The 26741-nt window shown below is 41.1% G+C and overlaps 1 protein-coding gene across 1 annotated transcript in view; it reads left to right on the forward strand.

The window, feature by feature from the left end:
• LOC135086930 (intraflagellar transport protein 122 homolog) overlaps positions 1-26741 on the forward strand; it is a 38108-nt gene continuing 11367 nt past the window's right edge. Inside the window, exons 1-24 of the mRNA XM_063981754.1 lie at positions 1-402; positions 494-724; positions 968-1178; positions 1487-1634; positions 2742-2896; positions 3618-3815; positions 4205-4342; positions 4644-4772; positions 4873-5037; positions 5379-5519; positions 6865-6962; positions 8550-8703; positions 11603-11761; positions 13712-13825; positions 18408-18514; positions 18795-18870; positions 19115-19218; positions 20981-21109; positions 21903-22048; positions 22810-22963; positions 24018-24206; positions 25185-25293; positions 25629-25797; positions 26003-26137. Of these exons, the coding sequence (XP_063837824.1) occupies positions 341-402; positions 494-724; positions 968-1178; positions 1487-1634; positions 2742-2896; positions 3618-3815; positions 4205-4342; positions 4644-4772; positions 4873-5037; positions 5379-5519; positions 6865-6962; positions 8550-8703; positions 11603-11761; positions 13712-13825; positions 18408-18514; positions 18795-18870; positions 19115-19218; positions 20981-21109; positions 21903-22048; positions 22810-22963; positions 24018-24206; positions 25185-25293; positions 25629-25797; positions 26003-26137 (3421 nt within the window). The 5' untranslated portion in view covers positions 1-340. The remainder of the gene's footprint in view (positions 403-493; positions 725-967; positions 1179-1486; positions 1635-2741; positions 2897-3617; positions 3816-4204; positions 4343-4643; positions 4773-4872; positions 5038-5378; positions 5520-6864; positions 6963-8549; positions 8704-11602; positions 11762-13711; positions 13826-18407; positions 18515-18794; positions 18871-19114; positions 19219-20980; positions 21110-21902; positions 22049-22809; positions 22964-24017; positions 24207-25184; positions 25294-25628; positions 25798-26002; positions 26138-26741) is intronic.

Genomic DNA, 26741 nt, shown 5'->3' on the forward strand with positions numbered 1-26741 from the left:
TTAATTTTCGCTTTTTCGGGAAGTTCAAATTTGCATTTTTAATTAAAAAATAATAATCAAATTGAAAATAAAAGGAACAAAAGATCAAAACCCTTTAAAATCATGAGATATAATATATTTGTAAACCATGTAAAATGAATTATGCACGCAACCAGTTACAACCATTAAAAGTTGCTTTGTTTACATGTTTGGAAGCCCGTTAGCAACCGAGTTTATCACTGAGATGGTAGTGCTTTTCGGTGAATATGCCATGAGAAGTATTTGTTTTAGCCCTATCTTTTTGTCTGCCATATAGTTTGTGTCTGATTTGGTAAAGAAGTGCCTATTCTAAAAGAACAAAATGAGGACAGTTCCTAAGTGGGTGAATAAAATCCATGAAGCTGATAAGGTTGAGTTTTCCAGGTATAGCCAGTTTATAATATAATTATTAATGCATGAGAATGAAATATAATAGTCTCTATTATTTATCTTATGAATTGATTCTATTTTTCAGTGTGCATACAATATGCTTTAGCCCAGATGGGACCCAATTAGTTGTTGGCGCGGGTGAGAAGGTGATGGTGTACGATCCTCGAGATGGTTCCTTGGTTCAGCTACTTCAGGCTCACAAGGGCCCAGTACATGCCGTTGCATACTGTAGCGATGGGAAAAAGTTTGCTAGCGGGAGTGCGGACAAGAATGTTATAATTTGGACCTCTAAAATGGAAGGAGTATTAAAATACTCGTAAGTTTAATTTATTAAATTATGTGGTTTAAAAAACGTTGATGTCCGTTATACATTTTGTCAAATTTACTAGAATTGGCATTATATTATGCTTTTTATGTTATGAATGCCTCTGCGAAAGTTCAAAATTTTTTTAATAAAAAATGATTCTTTAACATTATCAGTGCAGTGTTTTCTAGGTTTTCTTGAATAATTAAGTTTGCTGAGTGATTATTCATTGTAATGTTCTTTCCCGTAACACAGCCATGGCGATGCCATCCAATGTCTAGCTTACAATCCTGTAACGATGCACTTGGCGTCATGTGCTATCTCTGATTTCGCCTTTTGGTCGGCGGATGTCAAAGCTGTGCAGAAGTTCCGGCTCTCTGGCCGCATAACTTCTTGTTCGTGGTCGCCCAATGGACAACACTTGGCCATAGGATTGGCTTCAGGATCTGTATCAATCAGAGATAAGGTAAATAAAAAAATAATAAATAAATAACTTTGAATAGAAATAAATAGGTACTTAAATGAGAAAATAAATTGTGAACGATATGGCTGTAGATATAAATCTAAAATTATTATTATTGCATTATGTATCAGTATCATGATTTACATGATTCCGATTCCTCAGACTCCAGATGTTAAGAGTATTTTACTGGATCAATTTAAACCCACCAACATCTTCTAAATGGAAGATGTAAATTTTTAAAACTTAAATGTTTATTAGATCTTTTTATTTTAATTTTAAGATTTTTACTTTAATCCTTGAATTCTATTCAGGTTGGTGATGAAATCCAAAGAATATTACGAGAATCTGCAGTATGGGCAGTTGCCTTTACAAAATCTATGCTAATGATTGCAGACTGGAGTGATGTGATATCTTTTTATGATATGCAGGGTCAAGTGGTTTTCAAAGAAAGAAACATAGGTAAGTTTTTTTACTAAGAACAGTAGCTATGACTGTAATATAGATATTGACCTCTATTTAAATGAAACCTGTTTCAAATAGTTCTATTTTCTTTCTCTTAGGACACAGTATTATGCTATCATATTATAATAACTGTGTAAAAAGACATCATCTTAATTGTGTGCGAGGATTTTAAGTTCCAATCAAATGCTACTTCTCATTTATATGGGAAACTAGCGGCCGCCCGCTACATCGTACGCGTGGATTCCGTTTTACCCCCTTAGGGGTGGAGTTTTGTAAAATCCGTTCTTAGTGAGCATCTACGTTCTAAAAGGAACCCCATGCAAAATTTGAGACTCCTAGCACTTGTAGTTTCTGAGATTTCATGATGAGTAAGTTAGTCAATCAGTAATCTTTCGCTTTTATAGATATAGATCTCCAACGGAGGGGACAAACTATGTATATTTCAGGAGCTTGATATAAAATTTATACGGAGTTACTCTTTGTGGAGGTTAATTAATGTATGGTACATTTCAAGTTCAACTACTCTCGAGCAATATTATAAAGTTAGTAAGGCCAGGCCTGTTCATCTCCGCGAGTTTACATCGAAAACAAAACACGCACGATGACCCACCTACAGGATACTATTTGACAAGGCCTCACATACGAGCGAACATTGACTCACGCACGCGTTTTCTTGTGTATGATGGAAGAAAATAAAGAAAATGGTGTACTAAATACTGTGCAGTATTTAACTGTCTAAATAATAATAAAAACACAGAATTTACTTTTTTAAGTTGCCTCAAGACACTGAGAGGTAAATAAGTAGTTAATATTATTCATGATAATTCATGCTAAATCATGTATTTCCTCCGCCATTTTCCGCAGTTTGGCACCTCACGTCACATCATTTTACCGAAGTCAGCCCTATAGCTTCGGCGCAGTGCCGATCACTGACGTTTGTCAACAAAATGGTGCTCGACTCTTGAGACAGGCTAAATTACACCATATTGTTAATTGTCATACATTTTTTTAAATATCTTCGCGAAGTAAAACTTCTGTACGTAGTACTTATTATTATTCTGTGGTAAGGCTTTTAAAATCATCATTGCGTCTCACGCATTTCAGGTATTGCTGCTCTCTCAATGACACCGTTAGGATCTCTGGTGTTAGTAGGCGGTGTGGGAGGCTGGGCTGTGTTGACGTCAGAAGGCGTTTCAATCATCACCACTCAGCAGGAGTGGGTGTGGGCGGTAGCGCCTTCGCCCTCGTTGAATACTATGGTGAGGATATTCAAAGGATTAGTGAGATATTTTGTGACAGAGTTTGTTAGTAAGTGCTTTGTTTTTAAAAATACCTAAGGCCCCGTTTCCGCTAAGGTGAAGCAGAACGGGATTAGCAAGCTGAAGTGGCAGTGGGCAGGGCACATAGTACGCAGAACTGACGGCCGATGGGGCAGCAAGGTTCTGGAATGGAGGCCGCGTACCGGAAAACGCAGCGTGAGATGTCCACCCACAAGGTGGACCGACGACCTGATAAAAGTAGCAGGAAGGCGCTGGATGCAGGCCGCTACCAACCGTGCGATGTGGAAGTCATTGGGAGAGGCCTATGTTCAGCAGTGGACGTACGTGGCTGAAGATGATGATGAAGCAGAACGAGGCGGAGCGGAGAAGTATTTTGAATGACCAATCAGATTCTCCTCTTCGCTCCGCGTCGAACCGCCGCCGCTCTAAAATTCTACAGAAGACGGCCGACACTTCTTCGCTCTGCTCTGTTCCGTTCCGCTTTGGTGGAAACCGGACCTAAGATAGACATTACAAATCTCATGACGTCACTCGACACGTTGGAACAACATGCAGAGTCTCAGACATTTACAAAGTTTCAACGCTTAATATTATATCCTTTTTGTTACTAATGCAGTATGCATCGGCTTTTATTTGCTCCTTTATCCAAAAATTAAATTGAATTTTATCCTCATTGCTATTAAGTATACATAATTTTCAGGCAGTGGCATGTCAAGACGGAACCCTCTGGTGCTACCAAGTGGTTTTCAGTACGGTGCACGGCTTGTACCGGGAGCGGTACGCGTACCGGGAGAACATGACTGACGTCATCATACAGCACCTCACTACAGGCAGCAAAGTCCGAATTAAGTGCCATGACAGAGTACAGAAGATCGCTATTTACAAACATCGGTTGGCGGTAAGCATTTAAGCAACAAGACAGATCATTTCCAGTAGACTGTACGTGTATATACATACATATACCGTCATGTATTTTGTCCATACAGGGTGTCCCAACATTGCAAGGCCTAAGACGATGTATGCCATTTAACGTGTTTGAGAAAATATAAGGAAAAACATGATTTTTTTAACTGTACAATGTTTGTCAGTCTGCTTTTTGTTTTTAATAATTGCGAGAGTATGCAATGCATTCTTCTAATCCATAAAATACTCTCGTGTTCTGCAACATGCCTGCAGTGCGTGCCCTTTCGGTGACACTTGTTATTTTATTTACTTTTGTGTTGGTTTTGTGATGCAGTTTTGTGTCGCTGAATAAATCGTCTAATTTTCATTTTTTCAACATCGCAGGTCCAGTTGCCTGAACGGGTCGTGGTGTACGAGCAAGGTGACGTAGACGGTATGCTGTACAGAGTCAAGGAAAAGCTGTCGCAGAAGATTGACTGCTCCCTGTTGGTCGCCACTAGCGATGCCCTGTTGCTTTGTCAGGTAAATTTAAAACCTATCATCATTATTATTATATTATTTATAATATGTGTGTATTATTAATAATGTGAAAAAGATTTGTTCTGTCTATGTTTTATTTAGTTTTGATGCCTCAATCGCTATTTTAGTGGATTTTGGCACATTTTGTTGCAAAATAAATTCAGAAAGTAATATGTTTCAGAGTAGTTTCATTTACTACCGAAAATACGCCTGTGAGGCGTAAATTGTTTATTTTTGTTTTTTTATTAAAATTATTTCACTACAGTGAATACGTTTATGCAATATACTATGCCTCTTTTCACAGGATACAAAATTAGTGATGATTGGAAGACGTGTGCCGAAATATTGGACGGTGCCCACTGCAATACGTTACGTTAAAGTAACCACATTGTATTTTGAAGAAGTTTTATTACTGGGACTCTTGAATGGTCAAGTATGTATATTGATCCTTTTTGGCATAATGAAACTACACATTGCGATATTTAGATTTCTAAAATTTTTGTACTGGCAATTTAAAGTGTGTTTTTTCCTAGATATGGCAAGTGGAACCAAGCGATGGCAGCTCCAAAATGATTCTTCAGACGCCGGCCAGCGTACGTTGCTTAGACGTGAGCGCGTCTCGCGGACGCCTGGCAGTCGTAGACGAGGCGTCTGTGTGTCGCGTGTATAGCCTGCCCATCGGGGAACTGTTGTACACGGTCAGTAGTCTTCGTTGATATAGCTCTATCATGATTGTACTGTGTACGTCGCTTGCAAGTGTACGCCACTTAGACGTATTTGAGTGCGCCTTGCCGCGGTGTGCCGTGACGCACGGGACGAAATAAAGGCAAATGTCTGCGAACGAATGCCAACAATGTTTGGTCAACATAGATCAAATAATAAAGAAACATGGACTATTCTCAATTTTTACTTTTCAGTGACTCGCTCAGAAGTGAGCGGTGACTGTTACCTATTTTAAGAATATAATATTTTATTTCTATTCTATAGAGATATAATAGCATATTATTTAAAGTGAAATAAGATTATTTTATGTTAACAGGAAGAAAACGTATCGTCGGTTTCGTGGAACTCGTGGTGCGATGAACTACTGGGTCTTTCCGGTGGAGGCTTGCTGTCCATCAAGGCAGGCAACTTTCCACCGGCCACGCAGCCCCTTATTGGCTCTGTAGTCGGTTTTCAGGTATGTGACATACCTAAATTAGGTTTACATATTTTTTAGATGCAGTCCATTGCTCTGCTCGAAGAATTTGATTTGTCGTAGTGAGGCTTGTATTGAATCCCTCAGTCTTGTATGAATTTTAAAGCAAGTTCAATGCCAAGCGAGAGAGTAGCAAGATTGCTACGTCGCGTGTATTTATAGGTCGCGCAACGAGAGTTGAGGCCATCAACACAAGAAAAGATTTGTATCTGTATTGGCAGGGTGCAAAGCAGGTGGAGGGAGTAGTCTAAACGATCACAGTGCTCGCTGCGGCTAAAATTGACATTTTAGTCGCTGACTTGAGCTGTCAAATCCGTATTGCAGTAAACATTTTCTAATCGTTTTTGAGATAAAATATGGTTCTAGTAAAATGTGTTGTTGTGAATTGTAATAACACCAAGAAGAATAGCGACTGTAAATTTTACCAATTTCCAAGACCGTGGTGGAAACGAGACCAAAGAAATAAATGATAATGATGATGGCACGAAAACAAGTTTTAGTCACCAGTAGGCTCATTTTTCTCTGAAAACAACAATTTTAATGGTATTGGCAATAATGTCACTGACTACCATCGTCCAAAATTGTCAAATATAGTAAAATAGCACAAGATTTCATAAATTTATTCACATTATTTACTTACTTCTTGCTTGACAGCGGTGACAATATTGCCCGTAATGGCCACATGTACGTGGCGCTGTCGTCGCGTTCGGTCCCAATACGCTGTCTGCGCGGACGTCTTGCGTAGGCGGAGTGAAAAGTGCTTTCTGTATCGCTTGCAGACTTAGCAAGAGCGAGGTAGCTAGTGTATCCGATATTTTGAACTTCAATGTGTAATAATATTGTTTATTGAAACATCAGTACGTGCTCGCCTCAACTTTAGTTGCGCGACCCTATACAAGATGATTTTGTAAATAGTATCCAATTTTTTTTAATAATCTCTGTAGAACAATTTAATATTACTACTTTCTTAATTATTTTTAATCGTGGTATTTTTCGCAAAAAAAATCGAAAATCTAATTCGCGGGTGCCCATATCTTAAGTTTTAAAGTTTAAAGCTTATTTTCGCACACCATTATGTCTATTAACTTTGCAGTTACTTGTGGGTACGTATTTTTCTATGAACGAAGTAAATTATCCATGTGTGCCAATTTTGAAACCGCGCGCAGCGGATAAGAATAATTAAATATAAAAAAAAATGTTTTCTTTATGTAAATCGACTAAGTTACCGTTTCTAAATCACTCTTAAAAATTTGGACACTGATTGCAAATTCACCCTGTATTTATAGTAGATATCAATTTAAATAGTTTATTTGTGATGTGTTTTCAGGGTGGTCGAGTATTTTGTTTGCAAGCCAATTCGATGCAGACGATAAACGTTCCCTTATCTCACGCTGTTCATCAATACACGCAACAAAAGCTTTTCAAGTGAGATTAACTTTATTTCTTTATTTCAAGCGACTAAGTCGCAATTTAATTATCTTCTCTGTACGTTGGGAGTTAGAACGAGTCTTCAATGTTCACGTCATCGTCACACAATCCTATCAGATTTTTTATCATTTTTTTTCTCATTTAAATAAAATAAATAGGAAGCAAATTAGTAAATTTCGACTGAAAATTATCTAAATATCTAGATATGCTAATAAAAAATCTGTTTATACAGTGTTTTTGGGATAGGGCTAGCGATAATTTAAGGCGATGTTTTTATGTCAATTTTATCGACAAAAATGCCCCCAAAAATGTGCCCGTAAAAACTAAATTTTTTGACAAAAACTTAAATTCAATATTTTTTTTTTAGTTTTTTGGCCATTATTTTTTATATTTGTGTCTTTTTTTAATGACATATTATTGACTTACAAATGCAATTTTTTATTTATCTGTAAGACGGGCACATAAGAAATACAAACAATTTTTCTGTAGAGTCACATAAAAAATTAAGCCTCACCCCCTCCCCAGTCCAAGAGGAGGGAGATGGGCCCACATATGGGGGCATTTTTGTCGATAAAATTGACATCACAACATCGCCTTAAATTATCGCTAGCCCTATCCCAAACACACTGTATAACCTTGTTGACTTTGTACCTTGTTGACTTCGTGCTGAGTGACGTAATGCTGACTGCATTTGTTTAGCTGTCATTATTTCGCGGCGGAGGTGTGTTACTGGCAACTATAGTCTTTTTCACGTAAGATGATCCGTATGACACTTCAAGGTTATCCATATTACGCATACTACATATGCAGAATATATTTGAAAAAATATTTGTATTTTATTAGCAATATAATAAAAAAAAATTAACTACTTGTCTTGAAATATATAGTAAAATCTGAGTCTATTGATTATATTTTAATTAAATACGATGTAAAAATATTTTTTATTTAATGTACGCAATGTGTGAAACGGAATAGATTTAGTGCTGGGGTATTTCTTGTATAATAAAATCGATTATTTCCGCGGTTCATTAATCGATTGCAGTAAATACTTAGTTATTAAAAACATCACAAAAATCAACTATATTTTTCGTTTATTGACTTTAATAAACGCATTGAAAATAAATTAATCGTTTTTAATTTAAAGAAACAGAACCAGTACTTTTTAGGAATCGTTTTTTTGAACACGAACCATGAAATTTGAATATTATCAATAAAAAATTGTTACAATAATATATGTAATTAAAAAAAACTTTTTTTTTGTTAAATAACACCTATACAAAATATTTCTCTAAAAGTAGGTTTTACTAACTCTTCGAATAAAATCGATAGATAAATCGCTATGGTTTAGTTATGTGACATCTCTAAATCTTTCAAACTCGAAACGTCATACGGATCATCTTAGGTGAAAAAGACTATAGTAGTAGTGGCAATATATTTGAATAAAAAAAAATTAAGTAAAAAACAACGATACACAATGAAGAAATAAACAATAAGAATGAAGTAATAAACAATATCAATATCTTGTTATTGAGGTTTAAACCTTAACAACTTACACGCAAAGCATCGAATTCAATGTGATTCCAGCGAGGCGTACGCCGTGGCGTGTCTAGGCGTGACGCCTTCAGATTGGGAGCGGCTTGGGATGGCGGCGCTTGAAGAGCTTTCCTTCGAGGTCGCGAGGAAAGCCTTTCAGCGGAGCGAGAACATTGTCTACCTCACTCTTATAGACCATCTGCAGGTAAGTGACCTTGAAGCATTTGCCACACTGGATGAGTTCTGGGGGCTTAGTGTGAATTTACATCAAACGTCGTCACTAACGAGCACGTTAAAAAATATATATGCAGTTTTTAGTTCTTCAAAGTTTCGGCTAGGGGCGCTGTACAATCCGTCATACATTTAGCGACTCCGCGACATGTCGCGACGACAAGCTAATAATATGAAATGACACACGTTTTGTGTCCGCGTCTGTCGCCGCGATTTCTCGCCCAGTGTGCGCTGTCTCTAAATGACATTTTTTACGCAGTCGATATCTAATGCGTTTGACGTAGTCACACTACGTCTCCTGAAGTCAGTGGGTCTAGTCAAAATGCCATCGCAAACCAATGGGAAGATTTCGCTAATGTCAGTCGCCGCGTCACCAGTAATTCGATTCGATCGAAAAATGGCAGCCAAAATGCACATTGAACCACCAACGACGCGGCGATATAAAAGTTCATTCGAAATCGAATAAAAGTTAAAAAATGTCTATGACTTTGCGATTGTTTTTACTTTTTTTAGCTTTTTTTTTTTAAATTAGTTTCTTCCTTCTTTCTGCTCTCTGTTTACGTCTATGCTTCGCTGTCAAACTAGCTGTCAAAACGACATCGCGATACGGATTTGTCAAAACAGCCTTAGGGTGGGTTGCACCATCTTAGTTTAACTTCGTAAAATCTGTCAAACTCCATACAAAAAACACCGGTTAACGTCATAGTTACGGTCAAGGTTAGGTGGTGCAATTCACCCTATTGGTTTTCGATATAATCGAAGCTTATCACCGGGGTATAAGTAATCGCAATGAAAATGGCGGGTGTTGCGATTCGATTAGATTTTGATTGAGTCTTAAATGCATGTTGGCGATGGGTTTGCGATTTTAAAGTGCGTTTTGACTAGACCCACGGGTCAAATGAACGCAGCCCGCACCTGTCAGTTTGCGTTCTATGCTCGTGCCCGTACTGTCAGATCGTATCAATACAAAATGTATAGAGATTAAAAATGTTGTTCATGCATGATTCGGGTTGCTTTCACTTTGACGCTGTCTACTGAAAGCCAATCTAGTATAGTATAGCAAATTCTTAAGACAACCCACAGATTACTGACTTTTAAAGTCTGTAGATATTTTGATCGAGCTACAATTCAGTAAGAATATGTATGGAAGGACGCACTGTACGTACTGAAGTTCGCAGACTACAGATTTTCAGTTGGCTGATAGTTTGATGAACGTGTAATTTGTATGAGGAATCGGCCGATTCCAAATTGGTGTAACGTGCACGTTTATATTGATTAACAAACCGATATCGGCCGATAAAAAGTCTGTGCTCTAACCCTCAAGTAAAAACAATGTGATTGTTGGGAACCCAACAACGCCCAACAAGGAGACGTGCGTGCGGCGTACAATGACTAACGTCACCTCGGGCCGACAGCGTCATCATCGGCTGCGCTCGGCTCACACACTCGCCTTAGGACACCACCGTCGCGTACTCTGATAATTTCATGTAAATTAGGCTGGCGAGAATACAGCAACCTATTTTTTAAACAGTCCGCTATTTCATTTTTACTAATAATCGTTAGGACCCTAACAGTGATTTTGTCAACTCCCTATATAAACTCCTCATTTTAGTACTAATGCGTTATCATTAGACAGGGCATTTTTATTGCAACTTTGCCTCGCGTGACTGCGTTCATTGAATGCATATTTTAGACCGTAAACACAAGATTTAACTAGTCGATACTCGGGATTGAATCTAGTAAGCTACGGCTATGTGACGCGAAAGACTGTCTTGAGCTGATATTTACGCAAAAAATCAAAAATCAAAATCAAGTGTTTGTGTAATTGTTACTAAAATAGCAAAGGCGCTTTTGTGATTATAACAATAAAATAGGAATAGGAAGGACTAAAAACTTGCGTAAGTGGGAAAACAAGTGAATTCGATATAATATATTTACTGTGTCTTGCAAACAAATGAAAATATTTTAAACAACAATATTTATCATCATTTCAGCCACAGGACGTCCACTGCTGAACATAGGCCTCCCCCAATGACTTCCACATCGCACGGTTGGTAGCGGCCTGCATCCAGCGTAACAACAATATTGTTAATAACAAAATGTACATTATAACGCTGTCGCTAGCAACGGCATCTACAGCCGCTGTAGTATGAAGGGATTCGCTGTGCAGCGCTTCAGTCGCGCGACAAAAACGCCTATATGTGAAAGCGCTCTTATTTATTCAAATTCAAATAGTTTATTCAGTACATAGGCCCTTTGTAGGGCACTTATACACGTCCCAAATATAGCTTGCCCTACCACCACTTCGGGACAACATATGGGCTGGTGCTGAGAGGAAGTGGCGGAATAAACTCGGTCACCTTTGTCAGGCTAATTTTCAATAAAATGCAGTAATTGTAAATTGCTTACATGACACGCAATAAGTGCGAGCTAGGCAGGTAAAATCCACGCACTCTTGTCATTTAAATAGTCGTTTACTTTATAGTATCCTTTTTTCATAAGGATATTCTTAACTTGTATGTTGTTGTTTGGATGTTTCCTGGGTAAAAAAAGCAAGAGTTTTAATTAGTCCGTCAGTTAACTTATCAAAAAATACTCGACACGTATTTTTCACTTTTTCAAACTAATGAAAATTTAAAGAGAAAAAGCGCACCAAAGTTCAAAAGAAGAGGGCCGTGACGTCAATGAGTGCTTAAAAGTGCAGCACTTTGTGACGTCGCGCGGAACTTCAACGCACCATAACTTTGTAATTATTTGTTTGATTGACAATTAAAAATATACGTGTCCAATATTTTTTAATATTAAAATGGAAACAAAGTTTTTTTAGGAAACTAGCCTATTTATGAATATTGGCATAAAGTTATTATTTGTAGGAGCGCCTGGAAGCCGGCGAGAAGCGAGCGGTGATCGTGGGCGAGGTCCTAGCGTACCGCGGGCGGTATGCCGACGCCGCGCGCTCCTTCCACAGCGTGGGCCGAGACGAGCGCGCTCTGAACCTGTACGTCGACCTGCGAATGTTCAACAAGGCACAGGTATTATTATTATTATGTTTGTACGCTTTGGAGCTCACGGGTCAAAAGTGGCCCGGTCCTTTATAAGGCTTGCGTGGGGATACAGATCCAACACGTAGAGGCCGTTTTAAGCGCAAAATAATCGACAAAAGTGAAAGTGGTGCACATGCTGGATCTAGTCTCTGACTATATCATGGGATGTAGCCAGAGACCAGCCCCAGCCTGTGCACAGGAGCTATTGCAGTTATTGGAGAATGGACTAGGGTTATGGATGAAGGATGGATGGACTGGTTACTGGGCTATGGATGGAGACTACGGGTCACCTGCCTGGTTCATAGTCTCGGACTGAAAAAATGGCAGGCGGTGACTAGCCAGCGACTAAATGGGCCCCCCCCTGGCGTCATGGGTCGTATAGACCGGACTGAGGGGCAACATTGGCGTCTGCCAGCTCAGGGGTGTAGAGAGGTGTGCTGCGCTTTCTCCGAGGTTACTCGCGGCGTTATGCCCTTTAACACTTCCACCCCTGGAGCATATAGCTCTAGCGGCTCCACTCTGGCCGGCCGGTTAAGGCAAGCCAGAGGTGAAAGTCCTGCAGACCCTCTCGGATTCCACTTCGGCAAGCCGAAGACGAGGGTCTTGACCGACTCTCGGGAGCACTCGGGTTAACAACTGGCCCCGTGGTGTCGCTACTCACCAACAGCTCGCCACAAAGCTGCCCTGCGGGGCTTATTATTATTATTATTGGTTTCTTGGGCCTTCATTTGCGCCAGCTCGACCAGGTTTGATCTATTGTGGCAGTCCTTGTGTTTAGAGTTCACTGCTTAGTCCCGTTGAGTCTATAAATTTCCAGATTTTTTGGAGCGTGATATCTGCTATCTCATCCGGGTGCATGATGTGTCGCCCGAGATGGATACTTATTTTGCTCATAAGCGGGCCGCATGAGCAAAGAACATGCATGGCCGTTTCTTCTTCTGTGTGGCAGAATCTGCACAGAGTTTCCTCGGTCATGTTCATGTTTGATTTGTGTTTGTTTAGTTTGCAAGGCACAGGTAAGCTACACAACAAGTTCAAGTTGTGTCTTCCTGCACATGTATGTACATTTGAATGCTGTTGAAACACTGTTAAACAAATAAAATAAAATAAATACACATTGTGGTCGGAAGATAGGTAAATAGGGCACGGTAGTTTTTAGGCAGCAAATTGTTTTAAAGTTACACCTAGTATTTAAAAAAATATGACAAAAGTATCCGATCCGTTGTGGACTATGGATACTGATCTAACTACAAGCTCTAAGTTTGGGACTAGGCATAGTGTAAGAGTGTTTATAAGTAATGTATGTATGCCTACCAATAGATGGTAGGCATACATACATTACTTATAAACACTCTTGCACATACATCTATATATATAAAAGAAAGTCGTGTTAGTTACTCCACTTATAACTCAAGAACGGCTGAACCGATTTAGCTGAAAATTGTCAGGGAGGTAGTTTAGAGCCAGGAGAAGGACATAGGATACTTTTTATCCCGTTCGAAATAAAAAAAAGTCTGCTTATTTATTGCCATTAAGGCGGAACAAAGTTCGCCGGGTCAGCTAGTTACTTATAAACACTCTTGCACATACATTACTTATAAACACTCAACACGCTGCGCTGACTTAACTCGTGCAAGTAAACGTAGTATATTCACAGCGCATTCAGTAAGTAGTTAAGTAGATAACTAAATTATGACTTAATTTTAGGTCTAAGTATGACCAAGCGTATTTAAGTAGTCAAGCTCTTGTGTCCTATGAAACTGCTTGTCAAAACGTGTCAAGTGACAAGCCTTGCCCATAATACGTGTAAATCAGCCTTTACAAAAAGACAAATCGTGTTCGGACCAATATACAATTGTTTGCGACATTGGCTTTTAAGCAAAGCAATCTAGCATGGGTCCTGCAGTGTGTACACATTTCCAAGTATATTTATTCCAGGAGTACGTGGGCGAGGGCGAAGGCCTGGCGGCGCTGGCGCGGCGCCGCGCGGAGTGGGCGCGCCACGTGAACGAGCCGCGAGCCGCCGCTAAGATGTATCTGGCGGCTGGTGACGTACAGAAGGCGGCACAGCTTATGGCCGAGAGCGGCCGTCGGGACATGTGAGTGTAGCTATAGGCTGTGTCTTATGAGGGTGTAGTAGGTGCTATTTTGCAACTTCTCGCGGAGTGGGCTCGCCACGTGAACGAGCCGCGAGCCGCCGCTGAGATGTATCTGGCGGCTGGCGACGTACAGAAGGCGGCACAACTTATGGCCGAGAGCGGCCGTCGGGACATGTGAGTGTAGCTATAGGCTGTGTCTTATGAGGGTGTAGTAGGTGCTATTTTGCAACTTCTCGCGGAGTGGGCTCGCCACGTGAACGAGCCGCGAGCCGCCGCTGAGATGTATCTGGCGGCTGGCGACGTACAGAAGGCGGCACAACTTATGGCCGAGAGCGGTCGTCGGGACATGTGAGTAACTAAGGCGATAAGCAAGTCTTCGTCGTAAAAGATAAGAAGATACAAATAATTATTCTATAGAACGCCTATCACAACACACTGGCAACGTTGCGCCGTAAGAACATTATTATTTTTCTGTGGTGCAACAGTTTTATGAGGGTGTAGTAGGTGCTATTTGCAAAAAAGTGTAGTCTGCTTTGTCGTCATTTGTACTTCTTGCGAAGTGAGCTCGCCTCGTGAACGAGCCGCGAGCCGCCGCACGGTGGATCGAAATTAGGGTTTCTGCTCGAGCCTTCTCGAACTCGAGAAAACTCGAGAAATTTGGCTTCACTCGAGACGAGAAAAAAATTACCGGAGCTCGAGAATTCTCGAGTTTCGATTTTGAAGCTTTAATAGTCTTGAAAGCCTGTTTTCGTAGACAAAAGTAAGTTTTTAATTATTTAATAGGTTAACGTTGCTTTTAGACTGGCCTAGTCTTCCTTTTTTTAACTGATTTGATTTGCAATTAATGATCTCAATCGAAACTAAGTAATAATGTTTATCTACGAGTATGCTATACCTATTCATTATGTATGTTTAACTCTGACTGATTTAAAGACCGAAAAATTTGTTAACTGTCTGTTAGGTTAGGTACTCGTGCCTCCTCGTAAAGTTTATTCAAATCGTTATCCTAAAGAAATTAAAAAAAAATATTAAAAAGTGTTTATTTGTTTATAAAAAAAAAACTATTTATCGTAATTTTGCTATTTGGACTTGTGTCCTTTGAAAAACAAGTGATTCAATTGTAGCTCCAGATTTTTATTGTTATTTATCCTTAAAGTACACGCGACTTTATGACTTTTGTTCCTTTAGTTAATAACTAAGTTATGATTATTAGTTAATAATAATTATGAAAGAAAATTTCATTTTTTGTTTGTTTTCTTACCAAAATAAGTGGTACTAAATTCTAATATTGATTGTTGTGCATTAAAGTAGGTATATTAGATTAAAAAACCTGTGTTTTTATTAAATTTCAACCGATTTCAACAGTTTTAATTTAAAGACTCGAGACCCGAGAAAACTCGAGACTTTCGCCTCGAGAATTCCCGAAACTCGAGAAAAAAAATAGGTCGAGAAATCAGAAACCCTAATCGAAATGGCATTAAAGTGGACATAGGGATTTTTTCCGGAAAATCGAATTTTAAAAATTGCCAATCGATAGTCCTTTGCTCACTCATCACGACATGTCATATCACATTTTTCTCTAAACCTGATACTTTAGCTTAAAAAAAATAATTTGTGTTTTTTTTGTATGAAACGAGACATAAAGTGCTAATTTTCTCCGAAGACCTGCTAGATCGTGACTTGAAACAACCTAGGTCGGTATAACTGCATTATTTATTAATATTCTAAGCTATTTCCAGCTGCTCCAAACCGCAACTTAGCCTGTTAAACGATTCCGAAAAAAATTAAAAATTGACTCTTCTTGTAATTGTATTTTAGTTCTTTTTTTTAGAAAAAGCTTCGATTACGGTACTAGAAAGTTATTTTATCGTTAGGTGACATTGTTATCTATTCTCAAAACCTGTTAAACCCTTTCTTTCCTATCAGCACATGACTTTAAAACAACAATGAAGTTACTCATACCTCGTAAATAACGTGTTTTGCGAATAAGCAGATAATGGTCAGGGGTGGGGGTAAAAAACAGATAAGGATTGTTTATTTTTTTTAAATTTAGTTTGGGCTGTGTAACGTCCCCAATAACATTCAACTTTAAATGCGGTTTTTAACATGTAATTACAATGGAAGCTATTGTGAATAATATAGATTTGTTCGTAGTCTTAAGAAATACCTTAAAACCTTTCATGGACAGTGAGGAACTTTATAATCACCTTTAGCAGAAAATGGTACATTTGTCAGAAGAAAACAGTGTTAAGAGCGTTTACGCCGTTTGGCGCAAAAACAGTAAATAATAAAATAAATAAATGATAAATATCCTTAGACATTTTACACTGCGCTTCTAGTCCCAAACTAAGCAAAGCTTGTACTATGGGTACTAGACAACGGATATAAACATACTTAAATACTTTTTTTTGTTGTAAATACATACTTATTATACATAGAAAACACCCAGTCCAATACAAACAAATATGTTCATGCACACAAATGTTTGTACTGTGCGGGTATCGAACCCGCTACCTCCGGAATAGTAGTCCGTTCCGAACCACTACACCAAACGGCCGACATATTACTTTTTTAACCCGATAAGTACTTTTTTAACCCGATAAGTACTTTTTTAACCCGTTACAATCATTAACCAGTTACATTACAAATATGTTATAGGCATAAATAATTAGGCAATTTCGTCGTCTAAATAGTTAGTTGAGATAATATTTCGATTAGTATAGTATTAATTTAAGAATTCTATCAAGATAAGTCCTCACAGGTTTTCAAATTTCCATTTTAGCGTCAGTTTACAAGCTGATTTTTTTTATAAAAATACTGTGAAAACGATATAACAAACATTTATATCCTATAGCATAGGTCTTTAGGCAAATAGTTAGTTGAGAAAATTCTTAGATTTAAGCATTTTACAATAAGAAATCACAAATTCAAAGAACGTGAAATACCCAAAAATCAAAGTGATTTTTACACCATTATTCTTCTTGATGATGGACAAACTGTCATCTATCTCTTCCCCAATTTTTAAGAAGAAACAGTGATTGGCTTGAATCTCCAATTAACTGGGTCTGGCAACTAGTTTTTGATGAAGACAAAATTGAGGAAAATGTTCTGTTTCTGAGTTAATTTATGTAACGTGTAATTCATCTTTTTTTCTGTTTCTGAGTTAATTTATGTAACGGTTTCCTCGGGATAAAGGAAGTAGTCGAAGCATGTAGTGTAGAAATTGTTTTCTGTAATAGCATCTATATTTGACGTTGTTTTTTCACTAGGTTCAGTAATTGAACCAACATTTTCCTCAATTTTGTCTTCATCAAAAACTAGTTGCCAGACCCAGTTAATTGGAGATTCAAGGCAATCACTGTTTCTTCTTAAAAATTGGGGAAGAGATAGATGACAGGTTGTCCATCGTCCATTAAGATTAGTACAAAAATTCCGGCAAACTTTTTTTAACTTAACACTGTTTTCTTCTGACAAATGTACCATTTTCTGCTAAAGGTGATTATAAAGTTCCTCACTGTCCATGAAAGGTTTTAAGGTATTTCTTAAGACTACGAACAAATCTATATTATTCACAATAGCTTCCATTGTAATTACATGTTAAAAACCGCATTTAAAGTTGAATGTTATTGGGGACGTTACACAGCCCAAACTAAATTTAAAAAAAATAAACAATCCTTATCTGTTTTTTACCCCCACCCCTGACCATTATCTGCTTATTCGCAAAACACGTTATTTACGAGGTATGAGTAACTTCATTGTTGTTTTAAAGTCATGTGCTGATAGGAAAGAAAGGGTTTAACAGGTTTTGAGAATAGATAACAATGTCACCTAACGATAAAATCACTTTCTAGTACCGTAATCGAAGCTTTTTCTAAAAAAAAGAACTAAAATACAATTACAAGAAGAGTCAATTTTTAATTTTTTTCGGAATCGTTTAACAGGCTAAGTTGCGGTTTGGAGCAGCTGGAAATAGCTTAGAATATTAATAAATAATGCAGTTATACCGACCTAGGTTGTTTCAAGTCACGATCTAGCAGGTCTTCGGAGAAAATTAGCACTTTATGTCTCGTTTCATACAAAAAAAACACAAATTATTTTTTTTAAGCTAAAGTATCAGGTTTAGAGAAAAATGTGATATGACATGTCGTAATGAGTGAGCAAAGGACTATCGATTGGCAATTTTTAAAATTCGATTTTCCGGAAAAAATCCCTATGTCCACTTTAATGCCATTTCGATCCACCGTGCGCCGCTGAGATGTATCTGGCGGCTGGCGACGTACAGAAGGCGGCACAACTTATGGCCGAGAGCGGTCGTCGGGACATGTGAGTAACTAAGGCGATAAGCGAGTCTTCGTCGTAAAAGATAAGAAGATACAAATCATTATTCTATAGAACGCCTATCACAACACACTGGCAACGTTGCGCCGTAAGAACATTATTATTTTTGTGTGGTGCAACAGTTTTATGAGGGTGTAGTAGGTGCTATTTGCAAAAAAGTGTAGTCTGCTGTGTCATCAATTGTACTTCTTGCGAAGTGGGCGCGCCACGTGAAAGAGCCGCGAGCCGCCGCTGAGATGTATCTGGCGGCTGGCGACGTGCAGAAGGCGGCCCAGCTCATGGCCGAAAGCGGTCGTCGGGACATGTGAGTGTAGCTATAGGTTGTCTCTTCTGTGGGTGTAGTAGATGCTTTTTTGCAACTTCTCGCGAAGTAGGTGCGCCACGTGAACGAGCCGCGAGCCGCCGCTGAGATGTATCTGGCGGCTGGCGACGTACAGAAGGCCTCACAGCTTATGGCCGAGAGCGGTCGTCGGGACATGTGAGTGTAGCTGTGTAGCTATAGGCTGTCTCTTATGTGGGTGTAGTAGGTGCTATTTTGCAACTTCTTGCGGAGTAGGTGCGCCACGTGAATGAGCCGCGAGCAGATGCAGAGATGTATCTGGCGGCTGGCGACGTGCCGAAGGCGGCACAACTTATGGCCGAGAGCGGCCGCCGGGACATGTGAGTGTAGCTATAGGCTGTGTCTTATGTGGGTGTAGTAGATGCTATTTTGTAACTTCTCGCGAAGTAGGTGCGCCACGTGAATGAGCCGCGAGCCGCCGCTGAGATGTATCTGGCGGCTGGCGACGTGCAGAAGGCGGCACAGCTCATGGCCGAAAGCGGTCGTCGGGACATGTGAGTGTAGCTATAGGCTGTCTCTTATGTGGGTGTAGTAGATGCTATTTTTCAACTTCTCGCGAAGTAGGTGCGCCACGTGAACGAGCCGCGAGCCGCCACTGAGATGTATCTGGCGGCTGGCGACGTGCAGAAGGCGGCACAGCTCATGGCCGAAAGCGGTCGTCGGGACATGTGAGTGTAGCTATAGGCTGACTCTTATGTGGGTGTAGTAGGTGCTATTTTGCAACTTCTTGCGGAGTGGGCGCGCCACGTGAACGAGCCGCGAGCAGATGCAGAGATGTATCTGGCTGCTGGCGACGTGCAGAAGGCGGCACAGCTCATGGCCGAAAGCGGTCGTCGGGACATGTGAGTGTAATATTATTGTAGTTCGTGCCTCGTATCTTAAGACTTGTATCCACAAGCATGTTCAGGCGAAAGAGCAAATAGCAACAAAAATGTTGTCTGCTGTGCCATCTATTGTTGCCGTCTTGCTAAGTGAGAAAGAAAGTCACGATTATACTGGTGGCGCAAAAGTAAAGACCCTATTTGGTTCAGCTATAACATTTTTTCTAAATTAGAAAACTAGATTTAGGTTTTTTTAAATGTATATTTGTGCCATTAAATTTCGTACCATTAGGATTTAAAGATGATGTCTTTTAAATGGTGACCTCCAGAGTTGATACACATTTGAGCCCTATTTATGACATTTTGCATAACTTGCCGTAACACTTCCTGCGATATGTTCGTTATTTCTTGACGAATGTTTTCTTTTAGAGCTGCGAGAGTCTGTGGCTTGTTCACATACACCCGAGATTTCAAAAAACCCCAAAGAAAGAAGTCTGGACTGGTCAGATCGGGTGATCTTGCAGGCCAAGGCAAATCGCCAAAACGAGAGATAACTCGGCCTGGAAAAGCGTCCCTCACTAAGTCCATAGTGTCGCGCGCTGTGTGTGCCGTAGCGCCGTCTTGTTGAAACCAGATGTGCTCCAGCCCCAATTCGTCCAAACTGGGTATCAAAAACTCACGTAACATGGTTCTGTAGCGTTCTCCAGTGACAGTTATCGCATTGCCTCCAGCGTCTTCGAAAAAATAGGGTCCGATCACTCTGTCAACACAGATGCCACACCATACAGTAACTTTTAGTGGGTGTAGAGGTGTTTCTTGAATAATGCGCGGATTTTCAGTGCCCCAGAACCGAGTATTCTGCTTATTGACATGCCCTGAGAGATGGAAATGCGCTTCGTCACTCATAACCAATTTTGAAGGAAAATCATCCTCTTCAAGGTTGAGGTTTATGACGCGCTGGCAGTAATCTAGACGAGCTCGGTGGTCAGCAGGCAGCAGCTGATGAGTCATTTGAGTTTTATACGGGAACATCTTTAAGTCTTTCACCAAAATACGCTGCAGGGTCCGTCTGGAAATGCCCAATTGCGTGGCACGTCGCCTCGTTGATGTTTCTGGACACTCTTCCACATCTTCGCGCACAGCATCGATATTTTCAGCTGAACGGCCTGTTCTTGGTCTCCCAGACTTAGGTCTATCCAATGTTGAGCCAGTTGCTTCAAGGCGTGTGGCAAAGCGTCGAATTGTGCGACCAATCGGTGCCGGACGGTGGGGAAATCGTCGACGAAATTCACGTTGTGTTCTTATCACTGATGAATTATTCCGTAAGAACATTGACACAATTATTCCACGTTCTTGGGGAGTAAAACGGTCCATGTTTATTTTCAGTGTATTTTACATTTGTTCACTACACGATTTTCAACAACAAAATGACAGAAAATGTCATATAAAAAAAAAAAAGTATTTTCTTTAGTGCCAGTACTTTTGCGCCACCCAGTACAAGTTAGTTTCTATAGAACGCCTGGCACAACACACTGGCAACGAGTCTTCGGAGGGATCGTAATTATATCCAGCAGTTACTGGTTAATATTTATTGTTATTGTGTCCGCAGGTTGATCGAGCTAGCCCGCAAGCTGGACAAAGGCTCCAGCGAGTCTTTGCGATACGTCGCAGAAGCCCTAGTGACCGCCGGCGAGCACGCCACCGCCGCCGACGTGTATCAGCGGCTCGGCGACTACAGGTAGATGGCAGCACGCCCTTATGTGGTTGTAGTAGTTGCTATTTTTCAACAATAATGTTGTGACGTCTACCAGAGTAGGGCCAGCGACTGCAGGGAGATGGCAGCACATCCTTATGGTGAGTGCAATAGGTGCCATTTTGCAACAACAATGATATGACGCACCAGTGGACGTCACCGCCGCCGACGTGTATCAGCGGCTCGGCGACTATAGGTAGATGACAGCACGTACTTATGTTGAGTGTAGTAGGTGCCATTTTCCAACAACAATGCCAATGCTATGTCAACTACTAGTGAGCTGGCGACTGGTAGATGCCAACACGTCCTTATGTGGGTGTGGTAGGTGCTATTTTGCAACAACAATGATGTGACGTCTACCAGCGGACGTCTCTACTAGCAAGCTCGTTATCGTAGCCGACGTGTATCAGCGGTTTGGCGACGACAGGTAGATGGCAGCACGTCCTTATGTGGTTGTACTAGGTGCTATTTTACAACAAAAATGACAGATCTGATGTGTATCTTTCAACAATAAAATAAAATAAATAAATATCCTTGGACATTTTACACTGTGCCGCTAGCCCCAAACTAAGCAAAGTAACTAACAATCATTTTATAGTCTGAACTTCTGAAGTGACGTCGAGTGTACGTCTTACTACATTCCATCATGCCGCATTAATTTGGGACTACAAGGCGTGTCTTTATATCGCCTTTGATCACGTGATCGTGGTGACAGATTCAGTTTGGACCCCAATTTTGTACTTATAAAAAATACATAAATGCAACAATTTCTCTCCAGGAAAGTAGCACAACTGGCAATATCCGCGGGCGAATGGTCACGAGCATTCACGCTCGCTCACGAGCACTCCGAATGTAAACGGGACGTGTATCTGCCCTACGCACATCACATGGCGCGCGAGAACAAATTCGTCGAAGCTCAGAAAGGTTTGTCTGACTTAATTTTTTATTTATTTAAAGATTTGGCAATAACTTGGTGACATACACAACTTGTAGATCGATAAGTTGCTATTGAATGACTATGGTCCAGTTTAATATCATAAGGAATTTGAAGTTTGTAAGTTATGGCCTGGTAATTATGTTTGAAAGATACGGTTATTCAGATGTAGGTTACAAACACGTCGTGACATTGATCAAAACATTTTTAAAATCAAAATTAGACGTCCTATTACATACATTCACATTGTGCTTTGATGCTATGTTTTATGGAGAACTGAAAATAATTGGGTATTCGCCACCACTCCCCAATAATTCTAAAGCACAACTTTTTTAAAAGGGCACTTCATTCTGGTCTTAAAAACTTAATTTAATTTTAAATTAGCTGTAAATTAAGATTTTTGGTTGCATTGTAATTGAAAAAAGTACAAAATAGTGACGTCACTGGTTAGTATTGCCATACAAAATCTATGGGAGAGTCCGGGTTTAACAGTTTTAAAAAGTGCGTCAATGAGGGTTTTCGCGATTGAAAAATCCGCCAGATGGCAATACGTAGACGGGAGGTCCAAATGCTGCATGGTTGGCGGATTTTTCAATCGCGAAAACCCTCATTGATTGGTGGTGGCAAATACCCTATTGTATTATTGGCTGTTTCACTGAAGAAGAAGAAGAAAGTCATCATCGTCGTTTAAAAAAATAGGTTCAATTTACCGCTCCACTCTAAATCTGTATCTGTATTGTACTGTCTGCAGCTTACCACATGGCTGGGGAGATTGAGACAGCGGTCCACGTATTCACGATTCTGGTAGGCAATGCGGTGGCAGAGGAAAGGTTCAGCGACGCCGGCTACTTGCACCATCTCCTCGCCATGCAGTGTCTAGAGCGGGCTGACACTCATGACGTCAAGTACGTATAACCTCTGCATTACACACTCATGACGTCAAGTACGTATAACCTCTGCATTACACACTCATGACGTCAAGTACGTATAACCTCTGCATTACACACTCATGACGTCAAGTACGTATAACCTCTGCATTACACACTCATGACGTCAAGTACGTATAACCTCTGCATTACACACTCATGACGTCAAGTACGTATAATCTCTGCATTACACACTCATGACGTCAAGTACGTATAACCTCTGCATTACACACTCATGACGTCAAGTACGTATAACCTCTGCATTACACACTCATGACGTCAAGTACGTACAACCAGGCCTGTTCATCTCCGCGAGCTTGCATCGAAAACAAAACACGCGCGACTACCCCTCCTGCGGTACCTAATCGACAGGACCGCGGTACCCAATCACGAGCAAGTATTGACGCACGCACGTGTATTCTTCACCCATTTGCATTGTAAAGACAATAAACTATATGTAAAAACGTTAGTGTAATTAATACTGTGCAGTATTCTTTAACTGCCTAAATAATAGTAGAAACACAAAATATAATCCAGAGGCAAATGGAGGATACGGACTATTTGCAAAAAAAAAAAGATTTTTATGAGTTTTTATACTTCCCACGCCGGCCAAACAAGTGCAGTGGCGCCACTGTAGCGTTACTACTACTAGTTTTCATACAATTCCTAGAAGCGCAATCGCAGTCCACTACCGTGAAAAACCTGCGTTGCGCTACTAGAAATTGTAGTAAAACAAGTAGTGACGCGGCAAGCTCACCATAGTCGCGCCACTACAGCGCTTCCTCATGCCTCTAACAGAGAAATACAAATGAGTAGGGGTTTAGCGTGGATTATCGGGGAGCCAGTCGTGGTTGCGCCGAATTTTATCAGTGTGTGCGTGCGCGCCGCATACGTATATTGACGCGCTCGCATACAAACCGCTCGGTGCGTTTCTATGAAGATAACCTACTCATTTGTACATAATTTACTCTGCTTCTAATGGAACGCTAGTAAAATTCTTTTGTTACCGTTCCAAATTCAAACATGTTTCCAGAGAGCGCGAGTCCAGCCTCCGCCAGTACGCGCACAACGAGCGTCTCGCGCGCGTGTACCACGCGTACGAGGCGGTGCACCGCTGCGTGCACGAGCCGTTTTCGCTCAGCCAACCCGACGCGTTGCTGAACGCGGCGCGTTACGTACTAGCGCTGATTGACTCGGGCCCGCCGCCTGGGGTCTCTAAATTGTATCCTTTAAACATATTAAAAAATATTTTATTCTCGAGTTGCAACCACGGGCCGAAAGACGTAGCGTCGTAGCGGGTAGGCCTCCTATTAGGTGGACTGACGATCTGCTGAAGGTCGCGGGAAGAACCTGGATGCGGGCAGCGCAGGACTGGTCAGTAGCTTTGTCAGTGGACGTCATTTGGCTGAAACGAACCATACAGAGTGACTGGTTAACCCATTGGTTGGGGATTTTAACGCTCAAATGAAAAAAAAAAAACTACCTTTTCATACAAATTATCATCAGTAATCAGCCAATTATACAGCGTGGGGACGTCACTTATTTTTTAGATTTAGGATATTGTTGTTTCTATAGGAAAGGTGTTTGCATTAGAGCAGTAGAATTAATCGTTTTTGTTTGATCATCCACCTACGGGCCACCCTGTGTGTGAGTGGGAAAGCGTCCATCAATTTATCAAATTCACTAAAGTCTGTTCGCCGAGAGTTGATAAAAAAATTAAATATCAGAGGTTCTAAACTCCTTATAAATTGCGGCCCGCTAATTATTTTTGTCGATATAATGAAAAAGTTGGTAGATTATTTGGCCTGGCCTTTTTTTTTGGCCTGGATTCTCGGCTCGGTTACAATTTAATTTTGGACTACTATTTATAAAAATGTTCTAAAAATACCAATTATCTACCAAAACCTACTAAACGATTTCGCACTACTAAATCATCGTTCTCTTTGCCTCAAATCTACCAAAAAAGTAGAAATCTACTAAAAGTGGTCACGCTGTGGCCGCCGCCGCCCGCCGGCCGGCGCTTGACGACAGCTGCGTGGCTCATACCATGGTACTCAGTGCGCGTTGTGACAAACGACGCCCGCCATACAGAATGCGATAATTAAGCGACAGTCGCTATTGCAAGACATTTCATAATATTTATCAACTCTCGGCGAACAGACTTTAGAATATTTGAAATATTTTCCTCAACACCACCCAGCTGTTTGTACTTGTGCCTGGCGAAGCAAGCGAAGGCTCTGAACGCGCACACGCTCGCCCGGCAGATGCTGGACAAGATCTTAGCGCTGCAAATACCACAGAAGTTTCAGGTATATTCAAAATTTTTATAAACTAATGTACAGACGACAGCACGTCAAGCTAAACATTGCAGCATCTTATACAGTTGTAATAAGGGCGACTTTGCAACAAAAATGTATAGCTTAATGTGTTTTTGTCTTTATTTTTCAATTACAGACAAATTTTAATAAAAATGTATTGAATAACCGTATGTATTTCATTTTTCAAAAAAATATTTGTCATATGAGTAAGAAATGAAAAGGACCAAATATACAGGATGTGTTCCATCTTAATTTTTATCAAATCAAATTGTAAATCTGTAATAGTTCTGGAGGTCCTGAAACTGTCTTTTTATTGTGTTCCATAGGAAAGCGTCGAACTAATGATACTGAAGATTCGAGCGAGCTGCGGCGGCGAGACGCGAGATGAAGAAGTGGCGCCGCTGTGCTGGCGCTGCCGCCGCCACGCGCCGCCGCTGTGCGCCACGCACTGCCCGCACTGCCGCCACGCACTAGCGCACTCCCTGGCCACTCATGGTAACTGACTAGCAGCGTCTAACTGACGATCCGAGCGAGCCGCGGCGGCGAGACGCGAGATGAAGAAGTGGCGCCGCTGTGCTGGCGCTGCCGCCGCCACGCGCCGCCGCTGTGCGCCACGCACTGCCCGCACTGCCGCCACGCACTAGCGCACTCCCTGGCCACTCATGGTAACTGACTAGCAGCGTCTAACTGACGATCCGAGCGAGCCGCGGCGGCGAGACGCGAGATGAAGAAGTGGCGCCGCTGTGCTGGCGCTGCCGCCGCCACGCGCCGCCGCTGTGCGCCACGCACTGCCCGCACTGCCGCCACGCACTAGCGCACTCCCTGGCCACTCATGGTAACTGACTAGCAGCGTCTAACTGACGATCCGAGCGAGCCGCGGCGGCGAGACGCGAGATGAAGAAGTGGCGCCGCTGTGCTGGCGCTGCCGCCGCCACGCGCCGTCGCTGTGCGCCACGCGCTGCCCGCACTGCCGCCACGCACTAGCGCACTCTCTGGCCACTCTTTTTTTTTTTTTTTTTTTTTATGTGATAGGAGGCAAACGAGCAAACGGATCACCTGATGGTAAGTGATTACCGTCGCCCATAGACACCCGCAGACCCAGGGGCGTTACAGGTGCGTTGCCGGCCTTTAAGGTAAAGATACGCTCTCCTCTTGAAAGCTTGCAGGTCGTATCCGTCCGGAAACACCGCAGACGACAGTCCATTCCACAGTTTGGTTGTACGGGGCAGAAAGTTTCTAGAGAAACGTACTGTTGTGGACTGCCAACCATCTAAGTGATGGGGGTGGAAGTGCTGTCGGGTAGATCGGTGGCGAAAAGTGGCGGCAGGAATAAGTCCGGATAATTCTTCGGAGCACTCCCCGTGATACATGCGATAGAATATGCACAGTGAGTAACATGGTAACTACTCGATCAACGTCTATAGATCGTTTCAAACACG

The sequence above is a fragment of the Ostrinia nubilalis genome, chromosome Z (assembly GCF_963855985.1).
Source record: "Ostrinia nubilalis chromosome Z, ilOstNubi1.1, whole genome shotgun sequence".
In the NCBI taxonomy this organism is placed as follows: Eukaryota; Metazoa; Arthropoda; class Insecta; order Lepidoptera; family Crambidae; genus Ostrinia; species Ostrinia nubilalis.